General features: G+C 48.4%; 1 protein-coding gene and 1 pseudogene across 1 annotated transcript in view; both read left to right on the top strand.

Moving 5' to 3' along the window:
- ift172 (intraflagellar transport 172) overlaps positions 1-18,638 on the top strand; it is a 226,127-nt gene that overhangs the window by 174,169 nt on the left and 33,320 nt on the right. Inside the window, exon 39 of the mRNA XM_038800014.1 lies at positions 16,958-17,044. Within this exon, the coding sequence (XP_038655942.1) occupies positions 16,958-17,044 (87 nt within the window). The remainder of the gene's footprint in view (positions 1-16,957; positions 17,045-18,638) is intronic.
- On the top strand, positions 12,657-13,401 carry LOC119966893 (annotated as a pseudogene).

The raw sequence follows: 18,638 nt of genomic DNA, 5'->3' as shown, positions 1-18,638 counted from the left end.
GATTCAAAAACAGCTTCATCCTCACTGTTACCAGACTCCAGAGTGACCCCCTTATGGACTGAATGAACACTCCACACATCTTCTCTACTGCTGTTAGCATTATTCTCCATATACTTCACTTGATGTCTATGTGTATTTATTGTGTATTCATTGTGTATGTATCATATGTCCTATGTTTTTTCATTTTTGGAATGATCTGCCTGGGTGTACACAGAAAAATACTTTTCACTGTACCTCGGTACATGTGACAAACCTAAATCATATCAAGAAATTGCTGAATCACTGGCCCAGATCTTCCGGCGACAGCTGATAGTGAAGATGGATACGCCACTACGTTCTTGCGCCCCCCCATCCGGGGCTCCCTGTCCAAGCTACAGCAGCAATGCTTCAACAGAGCCATCCACAGGAAGGAGTGGCAGTGGAACAATGGAAAGGACATGCCCTGTTTTTACTACATCAGCTGGCCACATTCGGGGGTATTTCGGGGTGGCATGGTAGCACAGTGGTTAGCACTGTTCCTTCACAGCACTCGGGATCTGAGTTCAATTCCGGCTTGGGTCACACTCAGTGCGGGGTCTGCGCGTTCTCCCCGCGTATGCGTGGGTTTTCTCCGGATTCTCTGGTTTCCTCCCACAATTCCCACTGAGATAAGGAAGGAATGGTAAAGTGAAGGACCCTTAGATGTCAAGAGAAATGGAGCTTCTAGTCAAGAGGAAGAAGGAAGCTTACTTAAGGTTGAGGAAGCAAGGATCTGGCACGGCTCTAAAGGGTTACAAGGTAGCCAGGAAGGATCTCAAAAATGGACTTAGGAGAGCTAGAAGGGGGCATGAAAAATCCCTGGCGGAAAGGATTAGGGAAAACCCCAAGGCATTCTACACTTATGTGAGAAATAAGAGGATGATCAGAATGAGAGTTGGGCCGATCAGGGATAGTGGAGGGAACTTGTGCCTAGAGTCTGAGGAGGTAGGGGAGGCCCTAAATGAATATTTTGCATCAGTATTCATTAAAGAGAGGGACCTTGTTGCTTGTGAGAACAGCTTGAACATGGTTAGTAGGCTTGAACAGGTTGATATTAAGAATGGGGATGTGCTGGAAATTTTGAAAAGCATCAGGATAGATAAATCTCCGGGGCCTGATGGGATATACCCAAGGTTACTACGGGAAGCTAGGGAGGAGATTGCTGCGCCATTGGCGATGATCTTTGCGTCCCTACTCTCCACTGGAGTAGTACCGGATGATTGGAGGTAGGTGAATGTTGTTCCGCTGTTCAAGAAAGGGAATAGGGAAATCCCTGGGAATTGCAGACCAGTCAGTCTTACGTCTGTGGTGAGCAAAATACTGGAAAGGATTCTGAGAGATAGGATTTATGATTATTTAGAAAAACATAATTTGATTAAAGAAAGTCAGTATGGCTTTGTGAGGGGCAGTTTATGCCTCACAAGCTTCATTGAATTCTTTGAGAATGTGACGAGGCACATTGATGAAGGTTGGGCAGTGGATGTGTGTGTGTATGGATTTCAGTAAGGCATTTGATAAGGTTCCCCATGGTAGGCTCATTCAGAAAGTTAGGGGGCATGGGTTACAGGGAAATTTGGCTGTCTGGATAGAGAATTGGCTGGCCGAAAGAAGACAGCGAGTGGTATTGGATGGAAAGTATTCCGCCTGGTGACCAGTGATGTCCCGCAGGAATCTGTCCTGGCACCTCTGCTCTTTGTGGTTTTTATAAATGACTTGGATGAAGAAGTGGAAGGGTGGGTTAGTAAGTTTGCCGATGACATGAAGGTTGGTAGAGTTGTAGATCATGTCGAAGGCTATTGCAGGTTACAACAGGACATTGACAGGTTGCTGAGCTGGGCTGTGACGTGGCAGATGGAGTTCAACCTAGATAAATGTGAAGTGATTCATTTTGGAAGATAGAATTTGAATACTGAATACAGGGTTAAAGTTCGGATACTTGGAAATGTGGAGGATCAGAGGGATCTTGGGGTACATAGATCCCTCAAAGTTGTCACTCAGGTTGATCGGGTTGTTAAGAAGGCGGATGGTGTGTTGGCTTTCATTAACATGGGGAATGAGTTTAAGAGCCGTGAGGTTTTGCTGCAGCTTACTAAAACCCTGGTTAGACCACACTTGGAATATTGTGCCCAGTTCTGGTTGCCTCATTATAAGAAGGATGTGGATGCTTTGGAGAGGGTGCAGAGGAGATTTACCAGGATGCTGCCTGGACTGGAGGGAATGTCTTATGAAGAAAGGTTGAGGGAGCTAGGGCTTTTCTCACTGGAGCGAAGAAGGAAGAGAGGTGACTAAATAGAGGTGTACAAGGTGATGAGAGGCATGGATAGAGTGGATAGCCGGAAACTTTTTCCCAGGGTGGAAATGGCTGTCACGAGGTGACATAATTTTAAGGTGATTGGAGGATGGTATAGGGGCGATTGTCAGAGGTAGGTTCTTTACACAGAGAGTGGTGGATGCGTGGAATGCACAGCCAGCGGAGGTGGTGGAGTCAGAGTTGTTAGGCACATTTTAAGCAACTCTTGGACAGACACATGTCCTCAACCTCGATTTGGAGCCGACCCGGACCTCAGAGCTCCCAACCCGGCCTAACAACCGATGCCAGCTCTTTGATCGCCAGCCCAGTCCCCGGAGCTCCCGACCCGACCCCCAACGATGAGACCCAGCCCAACTCAATCCCGAGAGACCCGCCCAGCAACCCGATCCGGAAAGGCCCGCCCAGCAACCTGACCTACCTGGAGATGGAAGAAAGAAAAATCCACGTGGAGGCCCGACTGGGCCAACTTCAAGACCGACCCCAGGAGCGCCCAGACCATGGGACTCAGCCCAACCTGCCTCAGGAAGCCCCTGCCCACGACCCAAGATCCCCGAAATGGCAGAGACCCACGAGAGGACCCGAACGCACTGCAAGGTATTCCCATGCCCGCAGAATGCCGGGACCCATCCGGATCGCAAACATGCCCCCCTAGCAACCCCTCTACCTCAACCAGTGCCCGGGACCCTGCCAGACGCGACCTCGGAAACGTAACCAGCGCCCTGGTCCCCGCCAGTGCCCTGGTCCCCGCCAGCGGCCTGGACCCCACCAGACGCAACCACCTACCTTCCACAAGGGCTGACGTCTCCCATCGGATCCCGGCACCATTCAGCAGCAGCCGCCGTCCGAGGAAGCGAGGGAAACGCGGTGGTCTGCAGGTTAGACTGAAGCAACGCGATTTCAAGACCCCTGTCCCCAGCATACTCCTGGCAAACGTCCAAGCAATTGAAAACAAGCTGGATGAACTTAACGCCAGACTTACCTCTCAGAGAAAAGTAAGAGACTGCTGTGTGCTCTGTTTCACAGAGACATGGCTCGCCCCCTGCCTCACCAGACTGTGCCCTACAACCTGAAGGCTTCTCAATTCACCGGGGCGGACCGCCCATCATCAGGCAAAGCAAAGGGTGGAGGGGTTTGCCTCCTCATCAACTCCTCCTGGTGCTTGGATGTGGCGACCCTGGTGGCCTACTGCTCCCCGGACCTGGAATACCTGACCGTGAAGTGCCGCCCATACTATCTTCCATGTGAGTTCACTTCAGTCATTATCACAGCGGTCTACATCCCATCCCAGGCAGAAGTGAGGAAGGCGCTGGATGAACTGTACACAGTTATAAACAACTACGAAACAGAACACCCTGAGGCCTTGTTCATCATGGCCAGAGACTTCAAGGCCAACCTCAACAACCTCGAGTGTACTGCCAAAATTCCACCAGCACATCTCCTGTCCCACCAGGGGCGACAACACTCCTGACCACTGCTACTCAAAAATCAAGGGCGCCTACCGTTCCAACCCCGACTGCACTTTGGGAAATCAGACCATAAGACGGTGCTCAGCATACAAGCAGAAACTCAAGCAGGAGAATCCAGCTAAGAAGGTCGTGCAGTACTGGTCCGAGGAAACAGAAGAGCTCTTACGTGACTTCTTAGAGACAGTGGACTGTGCCATATTTAAGAACTCAGCGACTAACTTAAATGAGTATGCCACCACAGTCACAGACTTCATCACCAAATGTGTGGACGACTGCGTGCCAAAGAAAGCAGTACGTACATTCCCCAACCGGAAACCATGGTTCAATCGCGAGATTGACTCCCTACTGAAGGGCAGAACTGAGGCGTTCAAGTCAGATGACCCTGACCTATACAAGAAATCCAGGTACGACCTCCGCAAAGCCATCCGAGATGCCAAGAGAGAATATCAGACCAAGCTAGAGTCACAGATAGACTCTCGGCGGTTGTGGCAAGGACTAAACAACATGACGGGCTACAAAGCGAAGCTGAGCTGTAACACCAGCAGCAGCGCAGCCCTCCCCGATGAACTCAATGCATTCTATGCTCGGTTCAAGTGGTAACCAACAATCTGCTGTCGAGTGCCCCAGCAGCCCATATCTCACCCATCCCCACCATCACAGCTTCCAAAGTCAGATCGGCCTTTCTGAAAGTGAACCCTCGGAAGGCAACGGGCCCGGACGGGATTCCTGGTCATGCACTCAGAGCTGTGGACATCTGTAACCTGTCCCTACTCCACTCCGAGGTCCCCACCTGCTTCAAGAAGATTACGATCATACCGGTGCCAAAGAAGAACCAGGCAACGTGCTTCAATGACTATGTCCGGTGGCCCTGACTTCAGTCGTAATGAAGTGCTTCGAGAGGATAATCATGAAGCGCATCACCTCCATACTCCCAGATGGCCTTGATCCGCTGCAATTCGCATACCTTCGCAACCGGTCCACACAGACGCCATTCCCTGGCCCTACACTCATCCCTAGTGCATCTCGACAACAAGGACTCATCAGACTCCTATTTATTGACTACAACTATTTATTGACTATCCGCCTTCAACACCATAATCCCAGCCAAGCTCATATCAAAGCTCCAAAACCTAGGACTTGGCTCCCCACTCTGCAACTGGATCCTCGATTTTCTGAGCAACAGACCACAATCAGTAAGAATGAACAACAACACCTCCTCCACAATAGTCCTCAATACTGGGGCCCCACAAGACTGCGTACTTAGCCCCCTACTCTACTCCCTGTACACACACGGCTGCATGGCAAAACCTCGTTCCAACTCCATCTACAAGTTTGCTGACGATGCGACCATAGTGGGCTGGATCTCGAATAACGACGAGTCAGAATACAGGAGGGAGATAGAGAACCTAGTGGAGTGGTGCAGCAATAACAATCTCTCCCTCAATGCCAGCAAAACTAAAGAGCTGGTCATTGACTTCAGGAAGCAAAGTACTGTACATACCCCTGTCAGCATCAACGGGGCCGAGGTGGAGATGGTTAGCAGTTTCAAATTCCTAGGGGTGCACATCTAAAAAAATCTGTCCTGGTCCACCCACGTCGACGCTACCACCAAGAAAGCACAACAGCGCGTATACTTCCTCAGGAAACTAAGGAAATTTGGTATGTCCACATTAACTTTTACCAACAGTTTACAGATGCACTATAGAAAGCATCTTATCTGGCTGCATCACAGCCTGGTATGGCAACTGCTCGGCCCAGGATCGCAAGAAACTTCAGAGAGTCGTGAACACTGCCCAGTCCATCACACGAACCTGCCTCCCGTCCATTGACTCCATCGACACCTTCCGCTGCCTGGGGAAAGCGGGCAGCATAATCAAAGACCCCTCCCACCTGGCTTACTGACTCTTCCAACTTCTTCCAACGGGCAGGAGATACAGAAGTCTGAGAACACGCACGAACAGACTCAAAAACAGCTTCTTCCCCACTGTTACCAGACTCCTAACTGATCCTCCTATGGACTGACCTCATTCACATGACTGCCTGTATGCTTCATCCAATGCCAGTGCTTATGTAGTTACATTATATACCTTGTGTTTCCCTATTACGTATTTTCTTTCATTCCCTTTTCTTCCCATGTACTTAAAGGTCTGTTGAGCTGCTCACAGGAAAATACTTTTCACTGTACCTCGGTACACTTGACAATAAACAAATCCAATCCAATCCAACGGACAGCAGTAAATTGAAGGGGTGTAGGTTAGGTTGATCTTAGATTAGGATAAATGGTCGGCACAACATCGTGGGCCGAAGAGCCTTTACTGTGCTGTACTGTTCTTTGTTCTAAGTCCTGAAAGACGTGCTTGTTAGGTGAATTGGACATTCCGAATTCTCCCTCCGTGTCCCCGAACAGGCGCCGTAGTGTGGCAACTCGGGGTTTTTCACAGTAACTTCATTACTGTGTTAATGTAAGCCTACTTGTGATACTAATAAAGATTATTATTAGTTAAGTATTAAAGATCTCAGTAGTTTTCAGACTACTGGGGACTGCGTTAGCTCCATTAGCTAGACAGCTGGTTCGTGTGCAGAGCGACAGCAGCAATGCGGGTCAATTCCCGTACCAGTTGAAGTTATTCATGAAGACCCCGCATTCTATGGGAGCTTGCCCCTAACCTGAGGCGTGGTGCCCCTCTGGTCAAATCACCACCAGTCAGCTCTCCCCCTCAGGGGAAAGCAGTCTATGGCCATCTTTATCATGGCGATTTTATTTACATACTTAGTTTTCAGTGGGTTAGTGGATGGGTGGGTGAGTAGTTGTAATAGTGGAGCTGATAAAACGGGAAAAATAGAATGAGAGTAAAATGACCAATAATATAAAAACAGATTGCAAAAGCTTTCATAAGTCTACAAAAAGGAAGGGAGTGACCAAAGTAAATGTTGATCCCCAGAAGCAGAGAAACTGTCACTGGGAATGAGGAAACGACTGAGACATTGAACAGATATTTTATGTCTGTCTTCACGGTAGAAGATATCCAAGTTGCATACCAGGCAGAGGGTGACCTAGGGGCAAAGAATAATGAGGAAATTATATCAGCAGAGAAAAAGTATTGGCAAAACTTAAGGCACTAATATCTGACAAATCTATGGGACCTGTTGACCGACACCCTGTGGTTCAGACAAGAGAGAGCTGCAGCATTAATGGATGGGCTCGCTGTGCTTTTCCAATATTCCTTAGATTCTGGAATAGCCCCATCATATTGGAAGTTGGTAAATGTGACACTGCTTTTCAAGAAAGGAGGGAGAGAGGAAACCAGGGGCCACAGGTCACTTATCCTGATATCAACCATTGGGAAAATATTTAAATCTATTATTAAGGCAGACTGAACAATACATTTAGAAAAGTATAATATGATGAGAGCAAATCAACATGGTTTTGCTGAAGGAAATCATGTTTGACAAATTTATTGGAGGAAGCAGGGTAGATGTAGTAGACTTGGATTTCCAAATGGCATTCAACAGAGGCTTAATAGACTCATGGAATTGAGGATAATATATTAGCATGGATAGTGGACGGGTCACCAGACAGGAGACAAAAAGTGGGCATTAAAGGGACCTTTTCAAGTTGGCAGGCTCTGACTGGTTGGGTGCCAAAACAATCCGTGCTGGGGCTATTTACAATCTATATGTAATGACTTGCAGGAGAGACAGAGAGTAATGCATTTAAGTTTGCTGATGATACCAAGCTTGTTGGGTGTGCTTGTACAAAGAATGCAGAAAGTTAGCATGCAGGTACAGCAAATAATTAAGAAGGCAAATGAATACTGACTTTTATTGCAAGGGGATTGAAGTACAGAAGAATAAAAAATTTACTATTCTACAGGGTTTTGGTGAGACCATATCTGGAATATTTTGGTCTCCATGTTTAAGGAGGGATGTATTTTCATTGGAGACGACACAGCAAAGGCTCACTAGATTGTTCTAGGGATGAGTGGTTGTCCTGTGATGAAAGGCTGTGTAAATTGGGCCGATGTTCTCTGGATTAATCAGTATGGAAGGATGAGAGGCGATCGTATTAAAACATTCAAAATTGACTTCCGGTGGCGGCCATGGAGTGAGTGGTCGCTTATTTGGTTGCTCCCACTTGTGGTGGACCTTTGGGACCTTTTTCCCCGATTTATGGGAGTTTTGATCGACAAAACAGGAGATTGGTGAGGTAGAGGAGTAGGATTCCCCATCAGTGTATGGATTCGTGGACCAGAAATGGTCTGAAAAGGGAGAGATCGTTGGTCGAAGAAGGAAGGGCAGTCTGCAGCACAGAAAAATATGTTAGGGACCGAAATTGCCAGCCAGTGGTCAACGGAGCAACTGGTGGGTTGATTTTTTTCGTTTTGGATAGGACCTTGCTGGCGGGGGTGGTGGATGCCGAGTATTTGGCGATTATGGTGTCGGATCATGCCCCACACTGGGTGAATTTACGGGTGAGCAAGGAGGGGTGCCAACGCCCGCAATGGAGATTGGATGTAGGACTGCTCACGGATGAGAAGGTGTGCAGGCGCGTGAGGGAGGCCATCCAGAATTATTTGGAGATAAATGACACAGGAGTTTTCGGTGGCAACGGTATGGGAGGCACTGAAGGCAGTAGTTAGGAGGGAGCTGATTTTGATATGGGATCATAGGAAGAAGGTGGAGTGGGCAGAGATGGATAGGCTGGTTCGGAAGATACTCCAAGTGGATAGAAGATACTCTGAAGCCCCGGAGGCGAGACTGTTGAAGGAGCGGCAGAAGCTGCAGATGGAGTTTGGGCTGATATTCACAGGGAAGGCGGTAGAGCAGTTGAGGAAGGCGAGAAGGGCGGTATATGAGCATGGGGAAAAGACAGTAGGACGCTCGCATAACAGCTCAGGAAGAGGGAGGCGACCAATGAGACAGGAAGAGTGAAGGATAGAGGAGGGGAAACATGGTCTTGGACCCTCCTGGGATGAATGTGGTGTTCAAGGAATTTTATAGTCGGTTGTATGAGTTGGAACCCCCTGCTGGGGTGGAGGGGATGAGGCAATTCTTGGAGGGTTTGGAGTGTCCGAAGGTGGAGGAAGGGTTGGTTGAGGGGCTGGGTGCCCCGATCGGGATTGTGGGAGTAATAGAGGGATTGGAGGCCATGCAGTCGGGCAAGGCCGGGACCGGACGGTCACTCAGTGAAATTTTAGAAGTAGTATTCTGGGGTGGCAGGTCCGCTGTTGGTGAGGGCATTTAATGAGGCAAGGGAGCGGAGTGTTCTTCCCCCAACAATGTCACAGGCTTCAATCTCATTGATCCTGAAGCGGGAGAAGCACCCAGAACAATGCGTGTCATACAGACCAATCTCCCTACTAAATGTAGATACCAAATTTCAGGCCAAGCTTTTGGCCTCGCAAATAGAGGATTGTGTACCGAGGGTGATGGAGGAGGGCCAGACGGGATTTGTGAAAGGCAGGCAGTTAATGGCCAATGTCAGGATGTTTTTGACTGTCACCATGATGCCCTCCGAGGGGAGGGAGGTGGAGGTAGTGGTCGCAATGGACGTGGAGAAGGCCTTCTACCGGGTGGAGTGGGAGTATTTGTGGGAGGTACAGGGGCGGTTTGTGTTTAGGCAGAGCTTTGCAGACTGGGTCCGGTTACTGTACCAGGCGCCGGTGGCGAGTGTGCGGACAACCCGAGTGAGTTCAGACTACTTTAGGCTTCACCGGGATTCGAGGCAGGGATATTCACTCTCCCCACTATTGTTTGCCTGGGCTATAGAGTCATTGGCGATGGCGCTGAGAGCGCCAAAGGACTGGAAGGGGCTAGTTCAGGGGGGGGGGGGGGGGGGGGGGGGGAGGAGCACAGGGTCTTGTATGCAGACACATTAGGGGGGATGGGAGAGATTATGCAGATCTTAGGGGAATTTGACCGGTTCTCTGGGTATAAATTGAATATGGGCAAAAGTGAGCTTTGTGTGATCCAGACGAGGGGGCAGGAGAGGAGGCTGGGGGAGTTGCCATTCAAAGTGGTTGGAGGGAGTTTTCGATACTTGGGAATCCAGGTGACACGGGGATGGGAGCAGCTGCATAAATAAAATCCGGCCGGTTCATTGAGCAAATGAAGGAGGACTTTCGGAGGTGGGACATGCTCCCGTTCTCACTGGCGGGGAGGGTGCAGACCATAAAGATGATGATTCTCCCGAGATTTTTGTTTGTCTTTCAGTGTCTCCCTATTTTTATACCAAAGGCCTTTTTTAAATGGATTAATGCGGTGATCTCTGGGTTTGTGTGGGCGGGTAAAACCCCACGAGTAAGGAAAGTGCTGTTGGAGCGGAGTCGGGGGTGGGGAAAGGGTTGGTCCAACCGAACTTTAGTAATTACTACTGGGCGGCAAATGTAGTTATGATCAGGAAGTCGGTAGTGGGGGAGGGGTCGGTATGAGAACGCGTAGAGGCAGCATCATGTAGCGACACAAGTTTAGGAGCACTGGTAACTGCACCTCTGCTGCTCTCTGGCCCGGTACTCCACAAGCCCGGTGGCGATGGCAGCAGCTCTGAGAGTTTGGGGACAGTGGCCAAAGCATGTGGGAGTGGAGGGAGCGTCGGTATGTGCTCCAATTATTGGCAACCACCGGTTTGTCCCGGGGAGGTTGGATGTTGGTTTTGGAGGTGCCAGGGAGTAGGTATTGAGAGACTGGGAGATCTTTTTATTGATGGGAGCTTTCCTTGTTTGGAGGATCTGGAGGAGTTTGAATTGCCAGGTGGGAATCGGTTTCACTAACTGTAGGTGAGGGACTTTGTGCAAAGGCAGGTTTCGACCTTTCCGCGTCTGCCGCCGCAGGGGATCCTGGATAAGAAACTTTCAAAATTGGGAATGGGGGGAGGAAAGGTTGACGAGGAAGTCAAGGACAGCATAAAAGAAAAAGAAAAAGCATACAAAGTGGCAAGGATTAGTGGGAAGCCAGCAGATTGGGAATCATTTAAAAGCGAGCAGGGGACAACTAAAAAAGCAATAAGGGGACAGAAGATGAAATATGAGTGTAAGCTAGCTAGCAATATAAAGAAGATAGGGAGAGCTTTTTTTTCAATATATAAAAGGTAAGAGAGGCAAAAATAGACATTGGACCACTGGAAAACGTGGCTGGAGAAGTAATAATAGGAAACAAAGAAATGGCAGATGAACTGAATAGTTACTTTGCATCAGTCTTCGCAGTGGAAGACACCAATGGGATGCCAGAGCTCCAGGAGAATCAGGGGGCAGAGGTGAGTGCAGTGGCCATCACTAAGGAGAAGGTTCTGGGGAAACTGAAGGGTCTGAAGGTGGATAAGTCACCTGGATCGGATGGACTACACCCCAGGGTTGCAAAGAGACAGCTGAGGAGATTGTGGAGGCATTGGTGATGATGTTTCAGGAATCAGGAAGGGTCCCAGAGGACTGGAAAGTGGCTAATGTAACACCACTGTTTAAGAAGGGAGGGAGGCAGAAGACGGGAAATAATAGGCTGGTTAGTCAGACTTCGGTCATTGGTAAGATTTTAGAGTCCATTATTAAAGATGAGATCGTGGAGCACTTGGAACTGCATGGTAAAATAGGACTGAGTCAGCATGGCTTTCTCAAAGGGAGGTCATGTTTGACAAATCTGTTGGAGTTCTTTGAGGAGGTAACAAGGAAGTTAGACAAAGGAGAACCAGTGGACGTGATTTATTTAGATTTCCTGTGCCTCAGGGGTCTGTGCTAGGACCACAACTTTTCACAATATACGTTAATGATCTGGAAGAAGGAACTGAAGGCACTGTTGCTAAGTTTGCAGATGATGCAAAGATCTGTAGAGAGACAGTATTGAGGAAGCAGGCAGGCGTTAGAAGGATTTGGACAAGCTAGGAGAGTGGGCAGTGAAGTGGCAAATGAAATACAATGTGGAAAAGTGTGAGGTTAGGTGATTTGGCAGGAGGAATTTCGGCATAGACTATTTTCTAAATGGGGAAATGCTCAGAAGCACAAAGGGACTTGGGAGTCTTTGTTCACAATTCTCTCAAGGTTAACGTGTAGGTTCAGTCGGCAGTTAGGAAGGCAAATTCAGTTTTAGCATTCATGTGAAGAGGGCTGGATGCAAGAGCAGGGATGTACTTTTGAGGCTGTATAAGGCTCTGGTCAGACCCCATTTGGAGTATTGTGAGCAGTTTTGGGCTCCGTATCTAAGGAAGGATGTGCTGGCCTTGGAACGGGTCCAGAGGAGGTTCACAAGAATCGTAGAATTTACAGTGCAGAAGGAGGCCATTCAGCCCATCGAGACTGCACCAGCTGTTGGAAGGAGCACTAAGCCCGCACCTCCACCCTATCCTCATAACCCAATAACCCCACCTCACCTTTTTTGAACACTAAGGATCCCTGGAATGGAGAACTTGTCGTATGAGGAATGGTTGAGGACTCTGGGTCTCTACTCGTTGGAGTTTTGAAGGATCAGGGGGGATCTTATTGAAACTTACAGGATACTATGATGCCTGGCTAGAGTGGACGTGGAGAAGATGTTTCCACTTGTAGGAAAAACTGCAACCAGAGGACACCATCTCAGAGACTAAAGGGACAATCCTTTAAAACAGAGATGAGGAGGAATTTCTTCATCCAGAGGGTGGTGAATCTGAGGAACTCTTTGCCGCAGAAGGTTGTGGAGGCCAAATCACTGAGTGTCTTTAAGACAGAGATAGGAATGCCGGCGGAGTGGAGTAAACAGCGGCGGAGGAGTGGCGCAGTGCCGGCAGAACGGGGCGGAGGAGCAATGCAGCGGCAGGGCTCCGGGAGCTGGGGTCCTCACTCCTCAGCGCCCCGGGCACAGGCACTCGCTCCAGTCCGCTCCGCGCTCCTTCTCTCTCTCCTTCTTTCACCATGTGCAGCCGCTGACCCCGATACCATGGAGCTTTTCCAAGCCAAGGACCATTACATCGTGCAGAATGGGGACAAGGCGCTGTGGTGTAGCCGAAAGAATGGCTCCTTGCAAGTCAGACCCACGACTGACTTGCTTCTGGCCTGGAACCCTATTTGTCTAGGTCTGGTGGAGGGAGCCATTGGAAAGATTCAGTTTCATACAGATTTTGCATGGCAGCTCCTTCTAATCCGCCAGAAAACAGTTGTTGGAAAGCTTCCAGGCAAACATGAAGTGTATAAAATAACCAAGATAGTGGTGATCCCACTCTCTGAGGCAGAGCTTCAGATTCTGGAACAGGAGCTGTGCAAGAAGCATCATTTTAGTATAAACAAGACTGATAAGATTACCCAGTCTCCAGATGACTCCAAGTTTTTGCTCAAGACATTGAGTCAGATTAAATGCAATGTGGCTGCTCCAATCAAGAAGAAGGCTAAGGAACACTAGGAAAAGGAGCGTTTGGAACGAAGGTTGTTGGAAGAATTAATCAAGATGTTCATGGACTCTGATTCATTTTATTATAGCCTGACCTATGACCTTACCAATTCTGTGTAGAGACTAAGTGCCTCTGAAAAGAGAGGGGAATCAATATGGCAAAGGGTTGATGATAGAGTTTTTTGGAATAAGCACATGATTGATGACCTGATTAACTTAAATGTTCATGATGCAAATTTCTGGATTATCCCAGTAATCTAAGGGTTCGTACAGATTGAAGAACTGGTTGTCAATTATAATGAATCCTCAGATGATAAGAGCAGCCCAGAAACCCCGTCACAGTAACAGTTCGTGGATGATGTCCACCCAAGATTCTTGGTGGCAATTATTCCGAGGCGGGGTCAGCATAGAGGCACTACTTCATAAGGAGCATCATTCTGAAATTATCCTGTCTTTCTCGGTTCTTAAGTTTGCAGAAATAATTGTTCTGTACTGCAGCAATTTGTTTTCAAAATTTGCTGCATATCTGTAAAAATGATAAAACTCATAAAAATAGATATTAAAAATAACAATTGCCACTGTTTGCATCAGAGGGTCAGACCTTGTTGTGAATTCCTGTAGCTTCCCACTACATATTCCCAATGGACTAACTCTCCTGCTGTGAGTTCTTGGCAAAGTGAATGGCTGGTGATCTGCACAGTGGCCTCTGCCTGTGTAATGTGTTGTTGTGGAGCAAATGTTTTGATTAAGTGTTTGGAAATATTAGGAAAGGTTTAGGTGCACAGTACTTTCTTAGGAACTCGGAAGATAGCAAACTTTTTTTGAATAAACATTTTATTGAGGTATTTTTTGGTATTATAACAACAACACAATAAACAATGTACATGAAACTATAAACATAGTGCAAAAGCTGTCTCCCTCCCTTACAGGTACCACCTTTATTAACCCCCTACTCTAAGCTAAACTAACTCTGCTGACAATTAATTTTCCGCAAAGAAGTCGACGAATGGTTGACACCTCCAAGTGAACCCTAACAGTGACCCTCACAAGGCAAACTTGATTTTCTTCAAACAGAGAAAGCTAGTCATGTCCGATAGCCAGGTCTTCGTCTTTGGGGGCTTTGAGACCCTCCAATCTAATAGTATCCGACTTCGGGCTACCAGGGAAGCAAAGGCCAGAACGTCTGCCTCTTTCTCCTCCTGGATTCCCGGGTCTTCCGACACCCCGAAAATCGCCACCTCTGGACTCGCTGCCAGCCTTGTTTTTAACACCGTGGACATGACACCTGCAAACCCCTGCCAGAATCCCCTAAGCTTTGGACATGCCCAGAACATGTGGACATGGTTCGCTGGTCCTCCCACACATTTTGTGCACCTGTTTTCCACCCCAAAGAATCTGCTCATCCGCGCCACTGTCATGTGAGCCCGGTAAACGACCTTAAATTGTATCAGGCTGAGCCTGGCACATGCTGCAGACGCGTTGGCTCGACTGAACGCGTCCACCCATAGACCATCATCTATCTCACCTCCCAGCTCCTCCTCCCACTTGCGCTTCAGCTCCTCGGTCTGCGTCTCCTCTGACCCCATAAGTTCCTTGTAAATGTCCGAGACACTCCCTTCTCCTACCCACCCTCTGGAAACTACCCTGTCCTGAATCCCCCTTCGCGGTAGGAGCGGGAAGGTTGACACCTGTTTATGTAGGAGGTCCCGCACCTGCACATACCTGAATTTGTTTCCCCTCGCCAATCCAAACTTCTCCTCCAGCGCCCTCATACTCGGAAAGCTCCCCTCTATAAACATAGCCCCCAGCCTCTCAATCCCTGCTCTCCGCCATAACGCAACCCCCCATCCATACTTCCCGGGGCAAACCGGTGATTATTACAGATTGGGGATCAGACCGATGCTCCCTCTGCTCCCACATGTCTCTCCATTGCTTAGACTCTCAGGGCCGCCACCACCATGGGGCTGGTGGAATACCGTGCCGGCGGGAACGGCAGACGCGCAGTTACCACGTCCCCAAACTGGTGCCCTTGCATGAAGCCGCCTCCATACGTTCCCATGCCGACCCCTCCCCCACCACCCACTTCCTGATCATGGCTATATTCACCGCTCGGTAATAGTTACTAAAATTTGGCAGCGCCATCCCGCCCTCTCCCCGACTCCGCTCAAGCATTACCTTCCTTACCCGCGGGGTCTTGCCCGCCCAAACAAAGCCAGTGATCACTTTGTTGACCCATTTAAAAATGGACACGGAATAAAGATGGGGAGACATTGAAACACAAACAGGAATCTCGGGAGGACCGTCATCTTCACCGTCTGCAACCTCCCAGCTAACGACAACGGGATTACGTCACATCTCCGAAAATCGTCCTTCATTTGGTCTCCTAGCCTGCCCAGTTTTAATTTATGCAGCCGGTCCTATTCCTGCGCCACTTGAATGCCTAGGTACCTAAACCTTCCCCCTACTAATCTAAACGGCAATCGCTTCTCCTGTCCCCTCGCCTGGACAGCAAACATCTCCCTTTTCCCCATATTTAGCTTATACCCCAAAAACCGGCCAAATTCCTCTAGAATCCTCATGATTTCTTCCATCCCCTCTAATGGGTACGATACATACAGAAGCAGGTCGTCTGCATAGAGCGAGACTCTGTGCTCCAACCCCGGACCAGCCCCTTCCAGCCCCTTGAGGCTCTCCGAGCAATTGCCAACGGCTCTATAGCTAGCGCGAACAACAGTGGGGAGAGGGGGCATCCCTGTCTCATCCCCCGGTGCAGTCTAAAATAGTCCGATGTTGTCCTATTTGTCCGTACACTTGCCACAGGAGCCTAATACAGCAACCTGACCCAGTCAATGAAACCGAAACCAAATCCGAATCGTCCCAGTACCTCCCAGATAATCCCATTCTACCCGATCAAAAGCCTTTTCTGCATCCATTGCGATCACTACCTCCACCTCCCTACCTTCTCGGGGCATCATGATCATATTTAACAATCTTCTTACATTGGCCACCAACTGCCTTCCCTTAAGAAACCCGTCTGGTCCTCCCCAATAATGTCCGGAACACAATCCTCAATCCTGGAGGACAAAACTTTGGCCAGCAGTTTGGCATCCACATTCAACAGGGAGATCGGCCTGTAGGACCCACACAGCTCCGGGTTCTTGTCCCACTTCAGAATCAGCGAAATCGTGGCCTGTGACATCGTCGGTGGCAGCACTCCTCTTTCCCTTGCCTCATTGAACATCCTCATCAACACCGGCCCCAATATCCGAGATAACTTTTTATAAAACTCCACTGGGTACCCGTCTGGCCCCGGGGCTTTACCCGCCTGCAAGGCCTTCAGACCCTCCACTATCTCTTCCAACCCGATCGGGGCCCCCAGCCCTTCTACCAGCTCCCCGTCCAGCTTTGGGAAAATCAGCCCCCCCAAGAAGTGCCTCATCCCCTCCGGCCCCGTAGGGGGTAAGATAGCAAACTTTTAGCAGCTCCATTTGACCATGGCAGGCCTGGAAAAGGAGCCAAATCTTTAAAATGCTTTGCCAATATGCTAGCTAAAAGATTACTTAAATTATACAAGGTGCACTTTTGAAAGTTGCACTCATTTTGATTTTCAATAAATTGTGTCTAAAGCTAATAGTAAGCATATTATCAGTAAAGTAAGATGGATTGAAGGGAAGTCAACCTTTAGCCGACTTCTTTTGACTGGGATTATGGACTGGGCAGAAGTGAAATTATATCTACTAATTTTTGATTTGTTTCATCCAGTTTGGATTGGTAGTTCTCCCATATGATTCATATAGCTCTAATTATTTTTTTTCAGCTGGTTGGAGTGGATGTGATAGCTGCACTTGACATGTATGTTGAACGAGGACAATGGGAAAAATGCATTGAAACAGCTAATAAGCAGGTAGAACAGAAAAAGTTTTGAGACTATTTCCCATATTATTAACCAGAATTCCATAAATATGATTAATATAACTTTTGCAGCTTTGAATGTTTCTTAAAATATTTTGACTTTTTTTTCAAATTAAAAGTGCTTATTTGTTTATACAATACTAAATTACCTTCATGCAAATTAGTTTAAATCTGGAGAAATAGTAAAGTATTGTATTTCTGCATTTTAATAGTGACTGTTACTTCATCGAAATTGGCTGTTTAATGAAAAATGCAATTGCCGGTATTTTCCCCAATATGGGAAAAGCAGCGTTGAAGCCACTGACTGGCTGCAGTAGCGGTGCTTTCCACTGTATGGTGCAGCACATAGGAAAATAACTGGAAGTCACGGGCTCCACAACTTATCGCTAGAGGGGCGGCCTCTAATTCACTTGCCCCGTCAGCAAGTTACCTGAGGCCCGGGGTGCCATTTTTAAAGGCATCACTAGCACAAAGCGAGCAAACCAGTTTACCCTGGAATCTCACTGCCGTTGCCCAGCACTCCCAGGGGAGTGCCCCGGGTATTACTGGGGTGCCTGGGCTATACCCTTGCATGACCCTATCCTTCCTGAGCTCCCCGGGAGGTCTGCTCGCCAGGTGCACACTTGTGAAGACCACTCGTGATTCATGCCGTTTTGCCATCAAGTCACCATAGATGGATTTCTTTTTAATAAACATTTTATTGAGGTATTTTTGGTATAGTAACAACAACAAAATAAATGAATATACATGAAACCATAAACATAGTGCAAAAGCCATTTACCATTCGTACAGGTCCCACCCTTATTGACCCCTTACTCTAATCTAAACTACTACTCCCCCCCCCCCCCCCCCCCCCCAACACCCGTCTGCTGACGATTAATTTTCCGCAAATAAGTCGACGAATGGTTGCCACCTCTGGGCGAACCCTAACAGTGACCCTCTCAAGGCGAACTTGATTTTCTACAAGCAGAGAAAGCTAGCCATGTCCGATAGCCAGGTCTCCGACTTCGGGGGCTTTGAGTCTCTCCAAGCTAATAGTATCCGTCTCTGGGCTATCAGGGAAGCAAAGGCCAGAACGTCTGCCTCTTTCTCCTCCTGGATTCCCAGGTCTTCTGATACCCCAAAAATCGCAACCTCTGGACTCAGCGCCATCCTGGTTTTTAACACCATGGACATGACGGTGGTAAACCCCTGCCAAAATCCCCTGAGCTTTAGACATGTCCAAAACATGTGGACATGGTTTGCTGGTCCTCCACCACAAAGAATCTGCTTATCCGGTCCACTGTCATGTGAGTCCGGTGAACAACCTTAAATTGTATCAGGCTGAGTCTGGCACATGTTGCGGGCGTGTTAACTCTACTCAACGTGTCTGCCCATAGACCATCCTCTATCTCACCTTCCAGCTCCTCCTCTCACTTGCGCTTCAGCTCCTCGGTCTGAGTCTCCTCCGACCCCAAAAGCTCCTTATAAATGACCGAGACGCTCCCTTCTCCTACCCACCTCTGGAAATTACCCTGTCCTGAATCCCCCTAAGCGTTAGGAGCGGGAAGGTTGACACCTGTTTACGAAGGAAGTCCCGTACCTGC

This window comes from Scyliorhinus canicula, chromosome 6 (assembly GCF_902713615.1).
Source record: "Scyliorhinus canicula chromosome 6, sScyCan1.1, whole genome shotgun sequence".
Taxonomy (NCBI): domain Eukaryota; kingdom Metazoa; phylum Chordata; class Chondrichthyes; order Carcharhiniformes; family Scyliorhinidae; genus Scyliorhinus; species Scyliorhinus canicula.
Note: the sequence above shows the minus strand (reverse complement) of the source record. Positions and strands in the feature narration are given on the sequence as shown.